Below are 23098 nucleotides of genomic sequence, written 5' to 3' on the forward strand. Positions count from 1 at the left end.
TATTTGCCTTATCAAGTATGTTGTAAAAAATGATTTCTATTTCTGTGTCCAGTTAAATCATAATTGTCTTCAAACCCAAAAATTGTGCTTTCAAACTGTAATATAAGGATAAGGATCATTTTGCGTGGATGGAAGAGCCTTTTTAGTCATCCTACACTCAATTTTTCCACTTTTTAGTCTACAACTTGTAAAAGGTCAGTTTCTTCATTTGAATTGTTCTGATGGCCTGTCTCACTTAGCAGTGTGAGTGCTGAAGGGTTATCATTGCAAATTGCTGAGAAAATAACCTGGTGTCAGATGGATGAGATAAAAGCTTCAGAACGAAAATGAAAAAAAGCTGACTGTCAGTCGTCTTTTTCTGCATTCACATGGAATCTGAAATCTCTGTCACAGTGTGACGCAGTCAGCAGCAGCAAAGAAACTATGTTCAGAATCACTCGACAAATACCCAGGCCGGCTCGTGTCTCAGGGGGGTCCGGCTTTATAGATTGCTGCAGTGCAGAGGTGAGGATTGGTGACCCCAGCAAAAAATTGCTTGCTAAGCAAATAAGCAAAGTAATTTGTTTGCGAGTGTGTGTGCACATGTATGTTTCCATACGTTTAGATACAACACATACTTGCGCATGTGTGTGCCTGCATGCATTAAAATCTCTGCAAATGTGTGTGTGAGAGCTGAGAATGTTGCGTATGTTCATTGATAATGCCATGCATTGCCATTCTGCATGTTTTAGCTCAGTAATTGAAAGGCCATCTGTGGTCTACTGGGGAGGTTTAGTAAAGGGTAAACTACGAGGCTCATTATTTTAGTAGGAGGAAGCCCTTGGAGGCCAAAACAAATTAGTTAGTGTCCAGTTTAACCTTCAGGAAACTCAATTACAGTAGGTGAGTTTTGCATGTGCAGCCATGTTCTTTAGGAGTGTCTGTATACTTCCATACATTTTGCAAAACAGCAGCAATAAAACAAAGTCAAGTTGACCTGTAGTTATGGGAAGACAAAACAAGCAACTCATTTGTCAAGCTGACAATGTTGACCAAGCCAAGACTTTGTAACAGCATGGATAACAAAGAATTTGATTACACACAGTGAGTGCATGTCTGCCTTTGCATGTCTGCTGTGCTTGGTATATAAACATGGAAACAGGCCTGACCTGCATGTCTCAGCAGTTTCCTGTGCATGCCGAGCTCTGTATGTGTTTGTGTCCCCATGGTTCTCCTGTCACTCCTCGGGCCTGCAGAGCAAACCCTTTTCCACTCTATTAATGTGCCTCAGTGTCTGTGCAGTGGCACATGTGTGCCCGCCTTTACATGTATGTGTGTTTCCATCTGTCTCCTGTCACCAGCAGTACTCGCTGCACCATTAGGACCTGTAAAGATCAAAGGTCATTTCTCCAAAGGTGCAAGGTCACCCTTGAAAAGGTGAAAGATCAGCAGGGTCAGGTCTGCTGTGAGGTGACATTGAACAAGCACACAGCTGAAGGTTCCCACGTGGGCAGACAGAGTGTTCAGTATAAAGACATAGCAAACTTGTCTTTTAGAGGAAAACGTGACATGACAAACTGTCCTGAGAGAGAATACAAACCCAGAAAGAATCTTTGAGAAGTAATGACATTCTTAAAGTAGAAAATGTAGACGCGGCAGGATTTTATTGTAAAGTTTTCTGGTGTGATCATTTTTTTGTTGTAATAACCTGTAGCTGTTAAATATGCTGCAAAGTACAGAGGACGAGTCTGAAAACAACAAATGTCTAAGAGATGAGTCATTTGGAAATGTCTTTCATCAGTCCGTGTTTAAAAGACGACTTGAAAGTAGAGGAAGTCCAAGTTCACTCTGGAATCAAGAATAGGGGCTGTTTGGCTTATATACACAGACATCCGTTAACATCCACACACAAGTAGCATGCGCCCCCACACACACACACACACACACACACACACACACACACACACACATACACTGCCCAAACAAACGTCTCACCCAAGCACCAAATCAACCCATTCACCCGGCTCGAACGGTTAAAAACAAAGTTTTTCACTGCAGTTAAACTCAGGCCTGACTATAATTGAGTCTGAGCTTTCAAGTGATTTCATTGAATTCCACTTCCCTACTGTATTTTATTGTTTTTTTATTTTGTTTTCTCGACTGGTGTTTCGTTTTATTGTGTGTGAATTTAATGGTTGATTCATGGTGAAATTAATGGCATTATCTTTTTCTATGTTTTTTTTTTATTTATTTGCCCTTAGTGTTCGTAACAAAACTACTTTTCTGTCTTCATTTACGCCTTCATCATCAACGGCTGTACACAGCATGTGGTCTTTGAGTTCGTGATCACTTTAAAAACAACCTCACTTTTTATGCGATTAAAAAGCGTCATTAACAGACAATAATGTGCAGCCAAACCTGCCCTCCTCTTTTCTATAAATACTTTTTCAGTACTCTATCTACACCCAATGACAAATTGGATACACTGTGCATAAATGCTTTGACCACAATCCATGGACACACACACACACACACACACACACACATATGCACATGGCTCAGACAGGCATAATGAGGGTTAATATAAGGCTCTTAGTAGATGTTATCACTAAAGAACAAAGTGATGTTATCCAGCAGGGAAAGAACCTTAAGCTATGCTGCTTTTCTTCTGCTTGATTATGTTGGCAGGAAACTATTAACTATGTTGTTTTTCTTGAATAAAAAAAAACAGTCTTGCAGAAATCAATAAAAAAAAAAATTATAATAATAATGCAATTAGCATATGTCTGTGTAGGATCATCAGTCATCCAGGTCGTGGTAAATTCAAAGCTTGGTCCAAAGGAAGCTGGAATGGTTAAAGATCTTGAATCTTCACCTCTGCTCAGAAAGGCTTCTTCGGTTCTGGTGGACGGAGCTCGAAGTTAAGACTCTGTGGATAATAAGAATCAAGGAAGACTCACATCAGTTACTGAAAACGAATTTGAATAATGTGTGTCAGCACACGGGCCAATAAAGCTGATTCTGATTAGAGTTCTCAGCTGAGTCGTTGGAGTGACACGTTACAAATTATACTGTATTGGCAGTAATCTTCAAAGAAGTTCAACAACACTTTCCTTTAATTAGGATTTTCTAATGTTTGTGTTGGTTGGTAGATCCATTCATTTGCTGATTTTGTTCTTTGTGTGTGAAGTTAGTGTTTACTGACAAAACAAATGTAATATTTCTTTCTTTACACATTAAAATCTACAATGTATTGTGAATCTTTGCTGTTTAAAATGCAATAAAATGTGTTTTATTCTCATGTCTGACACCTACCCTGGCATTGAATTGGACTGCATGAAAATAATCTTCTTGCTGATGGTTCCTTTTTGCTCTGTAGGTAATATCAAGACATACAAATGTATTCCAATCTGTTTTATAACCACTTAAAGGAGTTTGAACAGGAGCTCTGAAAATACCTTATTGATAAGGATCTATGCAACAGATATACACATGTAATCAGAGATCTACCTCTACATGATGTGTCTTATCAATATTCCAGAGATACGACAATCAATTTAAAGAACATTTCCTCATCGTTCACTCATGTTTTCATTCCCTGAGCTTCTCACAAAACTGAACCTCTGAATTTCCTCTCAGTCTACACAGAGCCCTTCATCCCCAGGGTGTTTGTGTGTGTGACGGTGTTTGAGTGTGTGGGTGTGCATGAATGTGTGTCCATCTTCCCTGCAGTTGAGCAGGATGTGGAAGGTCAAAGGAAGGGGTCAAAGGTCCAAGCCTGACTAAATAATTACCAGATACTCTCTGCGATTACACGCGCACACATACATACACACACACCCACCCACACACACACACACACACACACACACACACACACACACATACACATTCACTGAATCAAAGTGTCACGACTACATGGTTTGTTATTTTTGAAATGTCTGGATACTATCCTCTGTGACCCCCTTAGCTTGTACACACACCTCCACCTTTACACAAACACACACTTGCTCAGTGGCACTCACACACCCCAACAACACCACACATCACCCACGTAGCCCAAGAGCTTGTCCCACTGACATCAGTCAGGCTATCAGTCAGGAAACAGAGGGGAGAAAAGGAGACGGGAGCAGGACAAGAGAGAGAGAGGGTTGCTAGATTTAGCCTGTCAGTCAGGAAAGGTCAAGGGTCACGTTGAAAGCCCATTGACATATATGCGCACACACATGAACACACGCATGTGTGCACTCAAGCTCACGTAGAACAGGGTTCATGAAAACAAGGTCATATGTGGAGGGCAGACAGCTGGCTAGGTTTACAGAGAAAGAGAGAGAGCAGACAGTTGAGAACTTTTACTAGCGTCTGCCCTTTAAATAGAGACTGAAAGAAAGTTTAAAGAGGGCACAAGTGCATGTTTACAGCAGGGCAGAAAGGTGCAAGCACTTATTTCAATTGTTCAGAATGAACTCAATAAGAGTAACATGCTGTCAGGAATTCACAAGCACACAGAAAGACCATAATTTGATGAGTGAAAAGAGGCAAGGCCTAATGCATTTGGATCAGATCGCATAAAAAGTTTTTTGCATTGATTTTTTTGCCACATGCATCAAACTGTTCAGCCCTTTTTTTTTTCCTGGCATCCTTTGTAAACTGTTAAAACAGAGGAAGGAAGCAGGTAAAACAAACCCACTTCTTGTGCCAGATCCTCTGTTTTTTCACTTCATGTCAGTGTGACACACCTTGTAATCATCCATTCGAGACAAAACACTCATTCAAATCAGGTCTCTGACGGAAATTCTCCTGTTCTTTTAAGTCTCAGGGTCACAAACACAAATAATGTCAGCATTACAGACAGGTAAGGTTACTCACACAAAGAGCACTTGCTTGCCATATGGCTTACTGTTCAAGTATTTGTGCTCACAAGCTGTGGCCAGACGTTCATTGTTTCTGATGACAGGAGAGCGTGGCCATGAGGGGAGAAATGGAAGCGTCGAGATCAAATGAGGAGAAGTACTTCACTTGAGCTACTGATAAACTCTTAGAATTGTTTTCTGAACTCATCCACATTCAATTATTTCTTAACTTATAGTCAACTGGGGGGGTTCAGTGTAAGACTTTGTGGTTTTGCTCTGTAGTTTGTCAATTAGAGGAGAATTCACAAATAATGGATTACAACTTCTGTTAGCACTTTCAATTGTGCATCATTTCACTTCACTGTCTTCCCCGTCTCAAGGTGCCATGACAGAGTAAAAATATTCACTCATATAGTTTTGCAGCTTAGAGCAATTAACTGTTGTTATGAGTCTGCTTGAGTACAGGAGCTTGCATGTGTGACAGCTGAAGTCCTGTCTCTGCACTTCAGGAAAAATGTGCCCTTATAGCCCTGGACTGAGTGATAGATATCACCAAAGAAATAATCCGAAAAAAAAGGTATGCTAAATATTATCATTAATATATTACTAAACCTCTCCAGTATATTATTAATATATCATACTGCAATTTCAAATCATTTCATATTAGTTTGAGTGAGCTTCAAATCACTAATAATCCAAATAATGTCAATCTAACTGGGACAAGGGCCTGTGAATCAGGCTTTTTTTTTATATAATTAGGATATCTGGCATAGAAACCATAGAAATACCAATTCAAATCTTCATTTACATTTGGATGATACTGTAATTTAGTGCTTCACTCCTACACAGCATCAGGCTTTCTGTCACTGACAGGAGGCCTTTGATTCTGTACGGGACACTCTTCAGGAACGGAAATTTGATTTTGAATCGAGTCGGCTGGCCTGCCTTGTCTAAGCATAGATGAACTCATTGGCATGTCCTTAACCTGCTTCTTGCATACTTGTGTAACTGCTTTCATGTGAAAAGTGCTTGAAGCCACAGTCTTCGCTCTGAAACCCAGTCACCAAACATGTTGTTGTTATCTGTTCCAAAAGTGCATCTTGAAATATTGAAAAGAAGGTTTCAAGCACGCTGCTCCTCCAGGATGTGTCTGGGGGATCTGATTTCTTTAAATCATTTTAAAGTGGACTGAAGGTGTTTGGAGGAAAGTGTTTCAAGTTGTAGACGCTTTGACTAATGACTTTCTGCTCTGTGACTCAAGACATGTTACACTGTGTTTGTAATTACTCTGTGTTTTATGTCTGCAAGTTTTTGTTGTGCTGCTGCCCTTCTTGCCCAGGACACTCTTGTAAATGAGATTCTCAATCTCAATGAAGTCCTCCTGGTTAAATACTTTTAAAATAAAATAAATGAGCGAGTGTATTTGTAGTGGCTCCTTTGATTTAGCATCAGTGCAACACGACACTGTTCCACTCTGCAGCACTGTTTTGGGTACATTTCACTTTTCGTTTTCCCTGACCAGACAGGTTTTTTCTTATTATTATTTGCAATGATTTAGTGGCTGCATTCTTCAGTGAATGAACCCCTCAGTGTGCCCTTTGCACCTTATTATTGACCAAGTTTTTGTTAATTTCGATCTCTGCTGGTGTTGCTCGTTGCATTATTTAAAGTAAAGCTTATTCACATTGGTCACACTGTGACCCCAATATCTTTTTCTTTCAGCGCACAGTTATATGACACAAGCTGGTTTGACAAAAAATAATCATAATTGTGTGTACAATTCCTCCTAACTGTGCAGTAGAAATGTGCAATAGTGACCAATGTATTTGCATGAAAATGTCCTTTAAACCACTTTGTATTGCATTTGTTTGCCAGTAGGACTTATTTTCCTGAAGCAGCACTCTCACCTGCAAGATCACCACACTGGGCCCCATGTGAGGTCCCTGCAGGTGAGACCCGAAAGAGAGAAAAAAAAAAAAAAGGAATAATGTGACCATTCAGTAGAACACACAAAGAGCCAGGCCAGACAGAACAACATGGGTGGTCAAAGTAGAGCGGCCAGGTGGGTTAAAGAGGAGGAGACGAGAAAGAGGAGAATGGGAGTGGAGCATGTGGTCAACACAGCGGGAAACCTTGTGGTCATTTCACCCATGGACACACATAAACACACACATATACACCAATTGATAGACCAACTGATAACATGAAAGATGCATGGTTAGTCAAACAGGGAGATAGGCTAGAAGCCAGATGAAACCGATATGAATGCATGCAAGGCAACATTCAAACTCACACACACACACACACACACACACACACAAACTGGTCAACCTTACAAGACAGGCTGAGTTTGCCTCGCCTGTGGGGTTGATCAAGGGTAAGCTGGGATACAAAGTGATTTGTCTTATTAATGTTCTCTGTCAGGTTCATAAAATTTCATTTTTTTCTCCCAACTCATGTAAGAGTAATGCTTTCCTTGGCATTTTATATTACCATCTTATCACCCAGACCACCATTGATCATCTTTGTCCAGGAAAGCTGAAAAATAAGCAAAGGTGTATGACTTTAACATTTCAGCAAAATTGCATGCTGTCTAAAAGCCCATAATGTTCTGATGCAATACAGGTATGCAGGTAATATAAAGCAATGTTAGGGTTAATATTTCAAGTGTAAGATCCCTTATTTTTTTATAAGGCTGTGTCAAGTACACCCTACAAACCATCCATCCCAAAGGTAATTTAATCTCAAATTCAGCCTCACATCTGTGTTAAGATGTTTTTTTTTAATACCATATCTGCCCACAGCTCAGTTTTTAATAAAACTCAAAGCCATCATGGGACAAAACACTCGACATATTGCTCATATAGATGTTTTTAATTTAAAGAAATTCAAATACAGATTCTCAGGTGTTGACTGAGCAACCTTTATGTGATTCATTAAATTCCTTTAAAAATGAGACAATACCATCCATCAGTTTAAAGTATGAAAGAGGAGACTTAGCATTGATAAAATCAGTCTGCATCATGTTCATGTTGTTTGCAATGGAAAGAAACACAAACCAGATAATAAGACCATCAGCTTTCAAAGAGGAATAGTCTTTAACTCTTTCTGTTAAACAAGTTATACAAGAATACTTAATTTCACACTAAGCTTACTAAAATGCCACTTTGCAGCCCAACTATTACCATAATGTGAGGCGAATGCTTTAAATAGTATGTGAGTAAAAGTTATATTATGATGGAACAACTTGGAAATGCAAGCAACAAGCACATGTACAAAAACAATATCAAAACAAAAAATGTACAATGATCAGTGAAGGACTTTGCTGACACTGAACACAAACTGTCACATAAGCAAACCCAAAACACAAGATACATGCATACACTATAAACTAACATATAGTGTCGATTCGGGTTTAATCCCGGAAGACAGGATCTCTGGGAAAGGTAATGATGGGAAATCTGTAATGTTAATGAGCATAGCAGGCTGTGGTGCCGCACTGTATTTACTGTAATACAGGCTCACTAAATTCATCCATTTATTATAATTAATTAATTAATTAATTAATTATTCCAAGCCAAGAATGGACAGAATGGTTTAAAGAATCAATAAATGGTTTGGATTTCTTTATATAATGGAGCTCTGTAAAATATTGGTTTGATAAGGGTTACTTAATGCTTATAGCTTTTCAGAAAACAAGTCACCAACAGTCCACTTGCTATTTCATGATTGGCATTGCAGCAGATGTTACACGCGCAGCATACTTGATCATTGCAAACTGATAGCAATGTTTTGATGAACATACACTGTGTTCTTTCAACCTAATAATGATAAAAAATAAGATACAAAAATGTCCGTTGGGATGTGGGAACACATATGACAAAACATTAAGTCTGCTTGGTCTTAGTTAAAAATAAAATAAAAAAAGAGAGAAAGAAACCTATTTCCTAGGATCTGATCCGTCGAGTTCAGTGTGGTCACTGATTGATTTTGGAAGAGGTGTTTTGCAACCCAATGATGATGCCATATTAGAAATACACTAACTCATGATTTACCCTTATGATGGTTCTACTTTCTTCCACAGCTTCATATAAAAAAAATGTTTGTAAAGAAACTAAAGAGCTTCAACAAGATTGATAAGGAAAATGTAGAACTGCACAGTGGCTTCTAACTGGAGCAGTGTTATCTGCGTATCCCTATTTATCTAAGCCAGACTATAATAGAGCCTTATTACGATGTGGTGTGACAATCCAATCTGATGGCAGTAAAAACTCCACCCAACCACATTGGGAGTGGAAAGATTTCATGCAAACGCCTTCTCGCTTGCTAAATCAGGCGAGGGGGGAAACATTGCATTGCACAATGGCTCTGTTGTATTATTAGCCCCCTCAGAGGAAGCTGCAATTGTCGGATTGGGCTCCAAAAAAAAGAGTCAAGTAAGTCTGGGAAAATATCAGCTTCCTGCCCATGACTTCAGAATTTATCCTGACTAAGTGTCTGTGTCTGCCTTTTCTGCCTCTCTCACTGCTTCACACACTTTCTGACCCTCTTGCCCCTCCTCCTCCCTCCCTCCTCCCTATAGTTATTTGGCCGGCTCCTTGTTTACCCAGATCAAACTTGTCAGGGTAAGCCGAGTGTGTTTAAACAAACACAGGCACACAAATTCATGCACACAACAGACACACACCGATCAAAATTAGCTGGCTTCGAGCTCACACAAATTTAAGACTTAGCTGCTTAAAAAACATCTGCACCGGTATCAGATTCTCATAAACTACACCAGAGATTATTGCTTTAATTTATGCTGACATAAATAAATCATTTCAATCTGAGTGTGTGCATCGTGTGTGTGTATGTATATATGCGCACATGGGAGATGAGTTTCAGAGCGAAGCACAGAGGCTGAGAGGGAGTGATAGTGAAATGAGAGACAGACAGTATTTCATTTATTATTATTATTATTGGCTCTAATTGTCAGATTTGGTTTCCCAGGAGCTTTTCTTAGCCTCCAACGCTCAGTGGGAGCAAGAACCTCTCAGAAATTAGAGGAAGAGAGAGAGAGAGAGAGAGAGAGAGGGAATACCAGGACATTTCCATCCAACTCATCTAGTTGGTAGCCAGTCTGTATCTCCCCAGGGCTGTGCATACTGTCTGTCTGACCTCAGCTGAACTCATCTGTAACAGTAGTCCTACTGCTGATGATGTGGAGTTGAAAGAGAGAGAGAGGGTTTGAAGAGCTCTACAGAGAGTGAGGGAGAGAGGAGGAGGAGGAGAAAGAACTCCCTTCTTATTCCCCAGTGAGGAGGCAAACCCCAAGTCAACCCATCTATTCAATTACTGTAAAGAAATGTGATCAGATTAATTTAACTCAAAGAGAAAAACTGTTCATAGGCTAAAACTAGTTAATAGATGATGTTAAATGCTTGACTGGCATTTTCAGTTAAATCATCATTATTTATTATTAAAAAGTAATCATTAATTAAAAAAGCACAATACTAAGGTCGTTAAAATGTGGAGATATGTAGGCCTATATTGACTTTCTTGTTGAAAGTTAGAACATTTTTTAAGCTTAGCTAATCATTTTAGCTAGCTAGCTAGCGAGGGACTGCAGATGTAAACTAGCTTTGAGCTAACTCTAGTGCAATACATCAAATGGCAACATTTATGTTTAATATTGTACATGATCCCTTTACAAATAAAGTTAAAGTGACATTTTAGCTTAGCATTGAGAGTTGTCATATAATTCTATTTAATGGTGCAAGTAAGTCATTTGTTTCAGAATGTCATTCTTTAAAAATTGATTGTTACTCCAGTAGTCACTTATAGTTTAATAGTTTAGCTGTATGATTCATGTAAAATGTTTCTCTTAAATCATATTGTTTGTGACTTAATCATGGTCATTGTTTAATTATTTCTTAGCTATTTTATGTTCACATTTGATTACTCTTGTGCATTTTATTTGACTTATGAAGCTTATCAGTACATTAAACAACCTTTTATACAAAGGCACATAGAAACACAGGGACAAAAGAGACGAAAGCCTATGTGGGTAAACATTCATAGGTATGGAAAGAGTTGCAATCTGGATGGATGGATGGGTGGATTAAAGAGAGTGGTAGGAGTTGGAATAGGAAGGAAGGTCCAGAATAAAAGATATCAGAGAGAGTGAAACACCAGGCAAGAAAAAGCCGAGTGGGTGTTCATGAGCCTAAGAAACAGTAAGGGGAATGATGGAGTTGGCACAAGGGAGCAAAGGTAAGGGAAGGCGAGTGATGAGTTTGCAGGAAGAGTTCAGGAAAGGCCTTGGATTCAATCAAAAGACTGTTTTGATTCTGTTTTTTCATCTCATCCAAAATAATGTTTCAACAGTCTCTTGCTCATAGCTTAGCACCAACCTTGGTCTTTGAATGGGTACTGTTTGGAGGAAAACACTTCTACGTGGCCTCAGATGAACTGTGTGAACACTCAGTGCAGCTGTAGCTCAGGGAACCAAGCTTGGAGGGATTAACTAACCTTGTTTTACTCCAGCAAACCATGACAAATTACTCAAGTCTTATGTAGGTGAAAGCTAGGAACCCGCTTGTTAACATTCTGCTGATATTTTACCTCAAACGTTACTGGACCGAACCACTTTTAGTCACAAGAATGAATTAAGAACAAGTTCATTTGGGGTCAATGTTTTTTTTCTTTCAAAGCTTTCACATAATTACACAGTATGGAACACTGCTGCAAACACCAGAAGAAGTATTGGAGAAACCATCATACATGTAAGATATCTTACAAAACAAAATTATTACTGAATATCCTCAGATCACAGTAATTCTCTGAAGAAATAGAATATTGAATAGGATTCATATATATAAAGCATGTGGACCATACAAAACAGGAAAAACACTAGCATGAATTTATGCTAGAACGTGCAGAAACAAGCTGCCTGCACACAATTTTGTATGGTCATGCTTCATTACAAGCACATACATAAGTGTCCCACATATGAAAAGGGTCACAGGAAAAGCACAGTGGAACAAACAAGAGAAAAACGTAGTGTTTAGAGATGAACCCTCAACAGTAGCTTGGAGTGCAAATTTCCTGTAAACCGTAAACACACGACAACTTTCACTTTTAGAAGAAGATGTAAATGTAAAGTTTCTCGAATAAAAAAAAAAAAGTTGCAAACACACAGGAAGGCTGTGCACAAACTCATACATGTATGCATAAAGGTTCTCACATGAACACACGTGCAGTGCGGCTGTCTGCCTCCCACATGCAGTGTCTGTGACGCAGAGGAAAAGTCATTAGACCCACACTTCCTCTCCAAGAGAACAGAAAGAAGAAAAGAGCATCTCACATGAAACACACAGGAAATGTGTGGGTGACTGCCTCTATGCATGTGTGTCTGATTGTGTATCTGTACGTGCACATGTACACCCCGGTCTGATTTTCTGCCCTCAGGACTAGAGACCAGTGTCTTGTAATTGCTGGCCTTTGATTGCTCAAATTGAGTAGACTACAGCTACAATTAGAGCCATTTAAAAACAGCAAAGGGTTGGCTCACTCAGCTAAGTTTTCAGATTTTTGTGTCGAATAATTGAAGGAACTACTGTAATGATTGTATCAAGCATAGCCAAATGGAATCTTTGAGATTTTTCCGAATCACAGGAAACTGACTTGAAAAAGTTACTGTATCCCCAATTAACTTTGTAATAAAGACAGTTGCCCATATGCTATGGTAAAGACAGATTTCAATTTGTATGCTGGATCATAATGGATGTATTTCTTTAGAGACGGCAACAAATAGTACAACATCTGTTCTCATATATGGCTCAACGGAAGGTTTTTAAGTTTCACAAGTTTCATTTCTCTCTGTAAAAAGGCACAAACAGTTATAGCTTCTGCTTTTGCAAGGCGCTCATGTTTCTAATTGTGTAACTAATCACTTGACATATAGGGTGTATGTGTGCCTTCCTACTCAAGGGCTTTAATTTTGCATAAGCACCTTGTGTTTCTTACTGTGTGTGGGTGCATATCTGCAGCCTCAGTACTGTATGTCTGTCTCAATATGAATTCACTCTATATGTTGCTTGAGTAGGTGTATTAATATATGTGTTTTTTCCTCTGCAAATTGGCCCACGGTCAACTTAAATAAATGCTTCACTGCAGCAGTTGGTGGAAGTATGGAAAAGATTCAAGGAGAACTGAAACTAAAAGGCACACAGGCAGGAGTTTATGGAAATAAAAAAAAATAAAAGGACGGAGCGAGCGCAAACGATAGAAGGAGGCACAGGGTGAATCCTGGGGTTTGAGCATCTGTTAAACCTTCAGGAAACTCAATCAAGTCGTGGCTGAAGGTGGGAGCCGTACCTATCTGCACTGAATCATGCCAACATATGGCTAACACACACGAATATGTGCACACAAGGTAGAACTAGACAACACAGGTGAAGGACAGCTTTCTTGATTTCCGCACAAACGCAAACACACACGTTTGTTAATTTGGACGTGTCTCATCTCTACCTACCTCTGTTATGAACATCTGTCACCTCAGCAGGATCCAAACTGCTAATAAACATGCTAAGGTATTCTCGCATGCACATACACACACATTCATCCCCTCTCCTACTTACTCTATCACATGCCCACCTCCTTCAGTCAAAATAGAGGGCTATATTTGGCCCAGTCTCCATGTGTTACTGGTTAGGTATTTTATCACTGTCTCTGCACACACCTGCACCCACAGCCACCCAGCTCCTCATCTCTTATGTTTTTATTTACCTGCCTTTTTGGCTTTTTGTTCCACCTCTGGGACACAGAACATTGCATGTTCATGCTGTAAAATTCACACGGATTCAATAATAAGCTATAGAATGCTGTAAGAGCTTAGACAGATGTTTCCCTAAAGAACGCCTGGAGTACAACTTTCTTCACTGCGTGCAAACCAACAGTCGCTCAGGTGCTGTTTACTGGCATGTGAAAAGAGGAAAAGGAAAATGGTTTTTAGGTGTAAAGTTCACCTGTGAGTGTTGCAGACAGGGCTGGAAATCCCCCAATGCAGCATACACTTAAACATGCAGGTGTTTCTAACTGTAATCTTTAACTGTTGAGCTCGAGGGGGAACTCTTTGCTTTGTACTGTTTAAAGGGATATTGTACTGCAGAGTTGTAAAGGGTAAAGTCAGTTCAGGAGAAGTCTGTGTCCCTCTTCTTCTTCTTGAGAATCTCCACTGGTCTCTTTTATTCGATATATTTAACAATAGGGAATTTCAGTTGACTGTGTTTTTATCAAAAATGCATGATTACCATGTGGTCTACATCCACGTGCTGTTTGTTTTTATTAAACATTGCATCCTGGAACCTGTACATTTTCTTGAGGATATTGCGGTGGGTTATAATGAGGCAAAAGGTCACAGCATTGTGTTTACCACTCACATAAAGTGACAAAATGTCAACACATATACCTTTATATAACATTATTATTATTGTTTTTATTTATTTTTTACGAGTTATAATCTCAAAAAACTATTTGCCATTTTAGGCTGCAGTATACTGTGTTAAAAATGTTACCACTCTCCACTTACACAGTCAGGCTTAGTTTTGCAGGTACATCAGTTCAATGCTTCCTGTTTCTAACTGTGAACAAACCTTTGCACGAGTCGTGTGACAGTTTCACTGTAAACTTTGCAGAACTGCTGATCAAATATCAATGTCGACTGTGAGGTACTTCCTATTGGTTTATGTATAATGTGGTGATAAGGACTCAAAGAGGTAACCTATGTTACAATTGTACTTTCATTGGCCTCACAGGCTGAAATGTATTTAACATTTACTTTTTTATTTCTAATGTTCTTGGGGGGGAAATAAGCAGTAACAACATGCTTTCATTAAATTAAGGGTTTTTCATTACGTGGCATAGCTTTTAAACACAGCAAAATTTTCTGTTTATTTACATTTTTTTCTGTTTTTATGCATTCAATGTTACCATCTAATTACATCATAAATACAGGGAACACGGTAGCTGTAATTTTAAAGGTTATTAGTGTATATTGCTCGTAAAAAAAACACATGAGCTTAGTGCCTCACCTTGGCAATCCAATTCCCGTGCACATTCCCTTTGTAGAGGTCTGGAGCCGGTGAGGATTTCTCCAGTGTTAATTAAACCGTCTGTCTTGGAGAGAATTAAGGTCGTGATCTCCCAGACCTCACCACTCCCACACTCCCTGAGAAGAACGAGAGAAGAAAAGAGACTTAATGAAGGAATAAAAGGATGAAATGACTTAATGAACCGCCTAACGAGGCCTGTGGACGTTTAATAAGGGCTTATTAAAGCTTAATTAGAGCAATAATCCAGCTTGTTTGGAGTCACTCATTGTTGACTTGTGGCTGATTGTGTTTTTATGGCAACTAGATAAACAAGGAAGTATTGTCATTCTGCGGGAAGGAAGACAATATCAACTCTGTGTGTGTGTGTGTGTGTGTGTGTGTGTGTGTGTATTAGTAGCCTAGCTACAAAGAGAGATTCCAAAAATGATTAGGTACGAGCCTCAGGCCCTGAACTCATCATCTGGTCACATGTTAAAGTTTAATATAGACCCACCATCTTCCTGAACATTAAAACAAGTAAACTGAAAGCAGATAAAGAAAGGCAAGACCAAGTTGCTTTTGGTTATACTTAAACACACAGTATGAAGGGAATCATGGGAGTAATTCTCTCTATGTATTTTAGTGTAATAATTTTACATATTGTAAGTTTAAGGTAAGCTTCTCAAAGGTAATGAACTACAGCTCTGTCATATAAAGACCCGTTTACACATGCACAAATATCCTGACTTAACAGCATTGAGCTGCATGAAAGCAGAATGTTCTGAAAATCAGTGACCCTTATGTTGAGGAAACCTTTTAGTTGTGGGAAAGCATCCAACGCCAGCAATCTCCTGCTCTGTCAGACATGTGACGGACAAGGATCTGAATCCAGGATCTGAAAGCCGTATAGTGTATGTGAAAGGGGCTTCTGATTCCCTCCCATCACTATCTCAATGTGGTCTTAATTTACTGAATTATTACATAACCCTGAAACTAACATCTTGACTGTGAGATCATATTTTTGGATGTGAGGAAAGCCCTTTATGAACCAAATGAGTCAAGTGGTTGTGGTGGACTATTCAACCCTCTGAGTTTTTTCCCTTCTCTGGTTTGAACACAATGAATTCTCTATAGACAAAAGCCTGACTCACGTGAGTCAGAGACCAAGTTGCATTGAGACTGTATGGTAAACAGCACATGGGGGCTCAAGATATTTTATTATTCAGACAATGATGCCATCACCCCACAGAGGTCTGATTCAATCTCCCAGCATGTTATAGCTAGTTGTACGAGAATGCCAAACTGCTCTTATTACTAACACTCTGCTCTGCCTCTCTTGAGTCATTCATTTTAAATCAGTGATTCAGATTGTTAAAGCCCACAGGCCCATGTATGGGGGAGAGGAATACCCAGGGGCTCCAGCAATGAAAGGAGTAAGTCACACTTCTTCCCGATCATGTGAAAACCAAAAGATGACCCATCTCCTGAGTCGTACATTCAGTATGCTGATAAAAGGAAATGGTGATTCAAATGGATTACATAATATGCGTGACCACTCTGTATGCACCATATTTGTCTGAATGAGACAGTCTTCAGACTCTGAAACCATTGGGTACATACCAAATGGCTCAGACTATATAGTCTATAAACAACACAGACTCTAGGAGTGACGGTCAGTGGAACCAGGGCTTGTATCAGTGCTAACAGGACAACAAAACGTCAAGGCTTTTTTCAATTGCTGGTTTTTGCAGTCGGACTATCAATTTGTGTGATTGATAAATTGAAGTTGGGAAATTAATTCAAAGTATTGACAGCTTCGCTGATATTTGCTTTTAAAGATGATAACATGCACAAGACATTACCCTCTGAGCTTGGACCTGTGACCTCAGTGATCCTAACTTAAATATTCTCTCTTTCTAGCTAATTTTGCTCTTAACTGTTATGAGCTTCAAATGTTACCGTGGATAATATGTCACTTTGTGAGAGTGAACAATAATCAGCACAGCGATGAGTAATGAGCTGACGCTCCTTGTCATTAAAATGACTTATCACTGACTCTGGTCAGCTGAAAATGTTTTTAAATGTGCTATACAAATAAACTTGACTTGACCTGACTCTTCAAGCCCTAATGTCTTTTTGATATTATGATACGGCAGGGAATATTAAAACTGTGATGTCTTGTGAAAAATCTGAATCAATTTTATCAAGAAAGTAGCAGCAGAACCCTCCCAGTTATTCCAATACTGTAAGACTTTTCATAGAGTCAGCATCTAGTGGTCATTGGAGGAAGTACAGTTTAGAAACAGAAAATAAAAAATTAAACTAATAGTTTGGATTTTTGACTCATACATGAACGGGGGAAAAAAAATCTCTCCTGCAGATGTTAAATGTATGTGTTTATATGTTGTGCATTGCAATTATGTTTGTAGTTTTAATGAAATTAATTTAAATTAAAAAACAAACAGGAATGGATACAGAATACTCCCTTCAGTAGCAACATGCATGAGTACTCATAAACTCCTACACTTCTCTTACACATTAGATTTAGGTAAGATGGCATCAGCTTCCTGTCAGCTTTCTGTGAAATTACACCACTTGCTGTGTGTATGTGCATTCCTGAGTGTGTCTTGGATGTTGGGCATTTGTCCTTTTTTTCTGTGGAACATCATTGACCATAAACACAGATGCACATACACACTCACTTTCTGCTTAGGAAACCACTGACAGCTAACAAACACACCTCTCCGGTGCTGTGGTCATCATTTCCCACCATGCTGTCACTTTTAGGGTGGCTAATCCACCAGGAGGAGTTCTACACACAGCTATTTAAATCAGTTAGCCCTTCTCTAGCCTGCGGGATTTAATCCATTTTGCCTTCAGCACTTTTGGTTTTATTTTATAACAGATGACTGATTTCCCTCAAGCACTTATGGCAGATGAGTCCAGGCTTCCAAGTCCCATGAATTTATGTTCCAGAATCAAAACCATTTGGAGAGCAGAGGAAGATTTGAGTATGGAGTTTTAAGGTTTTTAACCTTGGGCTCGCCAATGTGGTTCTGGTTGTTAAAGGGCTTTCAGCTCTCTTGTTTCCTCAGTTTTATATCAGTTCAGAGTTTCACACCATGCTCCCAATGTCTGGGAATTATATCATTTAGCCCAAGGGTTGACTGAAGTCAAACTCCATGTGGGTTATTAACCGATTTTTAGAAATTACAGCGCAGATTTGGAACACTATGCACAGAGTGTGTGTGTGTGTGTGTGTGTGTGTGTGTGACAGCATTTCACAAGGAAGGTTTGAACCCTCACAGTAACAGTTCATGGGCCGTGTCTCTGGCAAGTGTGCCGCTCTGCTAAAACACTTCAATTCCCTCTATTTCCAGAACGCCAAACAGCTGACGATTCTTGCAGAAGGGCCAAACGATTTCCATTGTTGTCATATATTTCCCCTCTGCCAGACATATGTCAATTTTATGTCAGAGGATTAGGGACGCCAGCCATTGTTCTGCAGCATGAGAATAATGTCGACTTTCCTCCAGGCTCCTATTTTCTCTGAGATGGAGACAGCAAAGCAGCTGACAATTCCTGCAAAGATGCTAACACATCACATCTACATAGACTTCCCTGCTCCTTGGCTCTGTCAGTCGAAAACCCCGAGAGTTATGGAGGAGGAAAAAAGAATGATGTCATCTTTCCAGCAGGCCTTTAAATCTCAGAGTTAATATGCAAGTGTGCTGAGCTCCGGTGGATGATAATGATGTTGATGGTTAGAAATGTGGTCATGATGATGGTGCTGGTCAGCCTGGTGGTCATGGTGGTGATGACACTGATGATGTAATCTTTCCTGAAGCCCTTTTATTTTAACAACCTGAATAGTTTTCAGCTTCTCTCTTGATATTGTAGAAGGGTACAAACCGAAGCTCATATGACTTTGGTTAATTTATCTCTTTTGATTACAAAAACCATGTGGGGTAGAAGAGGCATTACGGCTCATATTATCTTCAGTAATGTGAACGTTAATATTAATTTCATTTATGGTCTGTAAATTGGAGGGAAAATTAGGTTAACTTTGAAATGTATTATGAAATTATGTTTTAGCAATGTTTAAAAGAAAATCACTTTCTGATCTTAAAAAAAAAGTATGGTTTGAAAAAACTTTGCAGTGTGCTCATCTCTAGCAAAATGACATCAGTGCATTACATTTACAATACCAGCAAATCCATGGATATCTGTCTTCTCTATGAAAACTTATCAATTGGTGAAAAAATACTTTGTGAAACAGGTCCTACATGTATTCAGGATCTTTTTTTGAGTTACTTTTCTGAAGAAGGACATAAAGTAAAAACAAACATGCACACTGTGAAAATAAATAGCATAGACATTTAGCAAAATGTCCGCAGTGTATGTTTGTCACCAATACAACATGATATTTCTTTCTGTCGGTAGCACACTTTCCTACACTCCTATTCTTTAAATGCTGTTTTGTATAAAACCAGGTAAACTCTGTTGGACTCCAAGTGCGCAACTATCTCTTGCTGTACTTAAATGTTGCATTTTTTGTGATCCATGGCATCATGTTTTTGTGAAGCCAAAGATAATTGTCCACATTGGGGATGAAGTTCTACTCTATTCTAAGGTCTAGGTATCAGAAATAAATCCGAGTTATTCTGAAAACATCAACATCATAGCAGTTTAAACTGTACAGTGCAGTATTGCAGAGCTAGTCCATTCTCTGTAACAATACTCAGCACTGATGAGACTGCTTCATGTTTGTATTCTTGTCTAAAGTAATTACTTCACCATGCTCAAGTTTCATATGTGACTGACTAACTGTATGTCATCATGAACCTTGGCTCCAGACTCTCTGTAGATGCACCATTGTTTCCATTGTTGTCAGTCCATCTTAATTTCCACTTAATTCCAAAGATTCCCTGCTATTTTCCAGTTCCACCCCTCTGTGTTAGCTCTGCACTATAAATTATGTCACTCTGCCACTGGGCTTCTTGCTCATTATGGCTAAACTGATAACACATGCAGAGAAGCTGTAACTGTTAAAACATTTCAGCGCTAAACAGCTGACTATGCCGGAGCTTTTAAAGGGCTAGTGCATGCACAAATCAATTTGGGGCTTTAAAATCAATTTCTTTAGCTATGTTGTTGTAAAACACATCAATACAGGCCAGAATGGGAACATTACATTCAAAATGGATTTAATGCTACTGCCTGTGAGGTTCAAAGCTTTTACTCAAAATCAAATCAAACACACATTTTGATTCTGGTATTGGGGTTTTCACCCTGACTCTGATCTCTTGCTGGTCAAAAACGCAAAAATTACCTTTACAACTTTACAAAGCAATGCTAAACTGTGTCCCACATTGGTCATCTTTATCCTGGTTTGTTTCCATTAGTTTCAGTTGTTTTTCTCCATTTCCTCCACTTTCCCAGTTCCACCCTTCTGTGTTAAACTATATCTAGTTTTACACAGGCAATGATGTCATGCTGCCTGCGGGGCTTTCCCACATTCATGGCTCAGCTGATAACACATGTGGTCGAGACCTGTTAAAACACATGGGTGTGTAGCAGTTTTAAAACTCCAAACCCGTGTCAACCCTCCCTGAGAAATAGAATATGGAGGTTTTTTGGCAAAGAAAAATGACCCCCCCCAGCTCTAAAGCTCATCTAGACTGTGATTACTTTGGCTGAGTACAGTAACCCTACCCATGTTGTTGCAGGCAGGCTACAGCTGCGTCTCACTCTTAAAAAATCCAAAAATCACCTCATAGTTGTTCACTTTACCTTGCTGATTTACAACAATACACACTGCACTTGAATGAATCTGCAGGAGTGTAGACACATTGGAGCTGTTGAATTCCTCATGCTGAGATATGGAGCTTGTGGTTGTGCACTTGATTCACACTGCAGTTCAAACCAAACACTACTGCACCAACAACCCAGTGAAAAGTCAGGTGCTTCCACTGAGTTAATCCCTGCTGTGTGTCACGGTAACTAAAGTAGACTCTATACATGCAGGGAAGATTTAAGGATAACATCTGACTCACCAAACTGGTCTGTGGTGGTTCTGCAGTACATTAGATGCCTGTTCTTACTCTGTGTATAACCAAACAAAGTCTGGTACAGACTTAAAAGTTAATTTAGTTTCATGCAGCTGTGTACATTTAATAAAAACTGATACTAAGTTTAGCAAGAGGGGAGGAAAGGACACTGAAAAACTCCCTCTGGACCACTTACAGGATAAGTTCAGCTGATACGGACCCTCGGGAGGAAATGGGACTTGTTTATAAAGGAAATGACATCATCAGGCCTGGATCAGACAATGACCTCATGCTAACAAGATAATGTCTGAGAGAGAGAGAGAGAGAGAGAGAGAGAGAGAGAGAGAGAGAGAGAGAGAGAGAGAGAGAGAGAGAGTGTTTACTTTGCATGTGCAGAAGAGAGGTGAATGAGTGCAGCAGGGTTATTTTAAAACTCAACTATGTGCTTAAGGGCTTCTATGCAACATTGACTGGTTATAATTACCTAATTCTGTTTGTCTGTTGTGGTCTGTTTCTTGTAAAGAATAAACAGAATTGGTTGAGCCAGTTACCTCACATCTTTTTTTAAAAATCTCACATTGTAGCTATGTATTTGGATGATCAAAAGTAAAGACATTGCTGTTTTCACAATAACTACTAACTACTACTACACTAATGTGTCAGGTGGTTAGGATTTTTACAACTGTTTGGTACTGTACATCCTATGTGTATCAAAGCTTCAGGTCTCTGCCACCTAAAACTTTATTAATTCTAAATTTGGAGCTTCAATAAGATCTGGTGAGGAATTCTAATGAATGAATAATGTATGACATTTAATTTTTTTAGACAACCTCATATCCCAAGGGATTTGGATAAACAAGATTTTCCAGAAAGTAAATTTATTAAAAGAAAGGCAGGCTATTTCTGTTTCTCTATTGTACATCACATTAAATGTTGCTGTTTGGAGCCTTTCCTCTCACACAAGGGACCAATACAACTATTCCAAAACAACTTTTTGTTGCTCTGCACTTTCTATAAACTGCTCTGTGATGACCTCTAATTGTCCTGGGGATTGGGACAGCATGATTGAAAAATAAAAATCCTTCACACCAAAAAAATGACTGGAAGGGGTTTGGAGGAGCTGTTGGACCTCCCAAGAGCAGAGCTGGACTAAAGCCCAAAAACAAAGCTTGCTGCTGGGTTAAGGATCTTAGAATATGCCCTGGATTATGGAGCTAGAGAGCCAGAACATGCCTGGGGACAGTGGTGGAAAACTAATACTGACTTTGGCCATGTTGGGTTGTATGAGAGACGGTTTGTTCAGTGTTGTCAGAATAACGACAGTATTCAAGGAGGGGAAATAAAAGATTTTAACAGAGAGAGTTTGCTGTGCGCCAAAAGTAAGTTTACTGTGCAGACAGCTGTTTTCTCTGCAGTTATGCTTGAGTGGTCAGCTAACATAATTAGAAATGATCCCCACTGCTGGAGTGGAATTTTAAAAACAGTTATATCATGCATTTTCTGCTTGAATGGGCAGAGTGTTTGGTAAATCAGCAATTCAAATGTGTGGCACAGTTACTGGCATAGCAATCAAAAGTTAAATTAAGTGCAGATGATGTGAAAAAAGGGTCATGTATTGGGAAAGATTTACAGGAAATGAATGTGAGACTGTTGCTCACATTAACAGCACAGAAACATTAGGATAGACATTTTAAATAGCTACAAACAGTCTGAATTCTCATCAAAAAGTAAAAAAATATATATATAACATCACCTTTTTTAGCAGTGCTATAAATTCAGTGAAATAGTCCCCAATTCTTTCAGTAACCAACATTAAAATCCTGAAACTTAAATTCTAATCAGACAATATAGCAAGAGATTGCATGACTGGTGTCCAATAACGTACCATTTCAAAACTTGATTGGCCCAAGTATTAAATTGTAATTTCGGAATGCCTCATCATTTTTCCTTCAAATGTTATTTACATGCTTGATGACAGCATCATCAGGCGTTTTCTCTTTTGCAGATCATGGTTCGGGGCGATTAACATTGTGGGTTTTGATTTATTGGATAAAAATATTGCGGTGACTTCAGGAGGAGACATACTAGGGTTCAACAAAGAACCTCTTTTTCTTTAACTTTACGTAAACAAAGATCATTT

The 23098-nt window shown here is 39.1% G+C and overlaps 1 protein-coding gene across 2 annotated transcripts in view; it reads right to left on the reverse strand.

Annotated features, from left to right (window-relative positions):
- LOC306824715 (uncharacterized protein) overlaps positions 1 to 23098 on the reverse strand; it is a 105556-nt gene that overhangs the window by 37372 nt on the left and 45086 nt on the right. Inside the window, exons 3-4 of one of the 2 annotated variants that reach the window (XR_013779175.1) lie at positions 14909 to 15045; positions 7 to 2908 (exon numbers count right to left, since the gene is read on the reverse strand). Coding sequence is in view for 1 of the 2 variants with exons in the window: in XM_079344986.1 (XP_079201112.1) it covers positions 14909 to 15045 (137 nt within the window). In the remaining variant the exon portion in view is untranslated. Of the gene's footprint in view, positions 1 to 6; positions 2909 to 14908; positions 15046 to 23098 lie in introns of those variants that run through there. The other variant, XM_079344986.1, reaches the window with a different exon arrangement.

This window comes from Symphodus melops (assembly GCF_947650265.1).
Source record: "Symphodus melops genome assembly, chromosome: 5".
Classification (NCBI taxonomy): domain Eukaryota; kingdom Metazoa; phylum Chordata; class Actinopteri; order Labriformes; family Labridae; genus Symphodus; species Symphodus melops.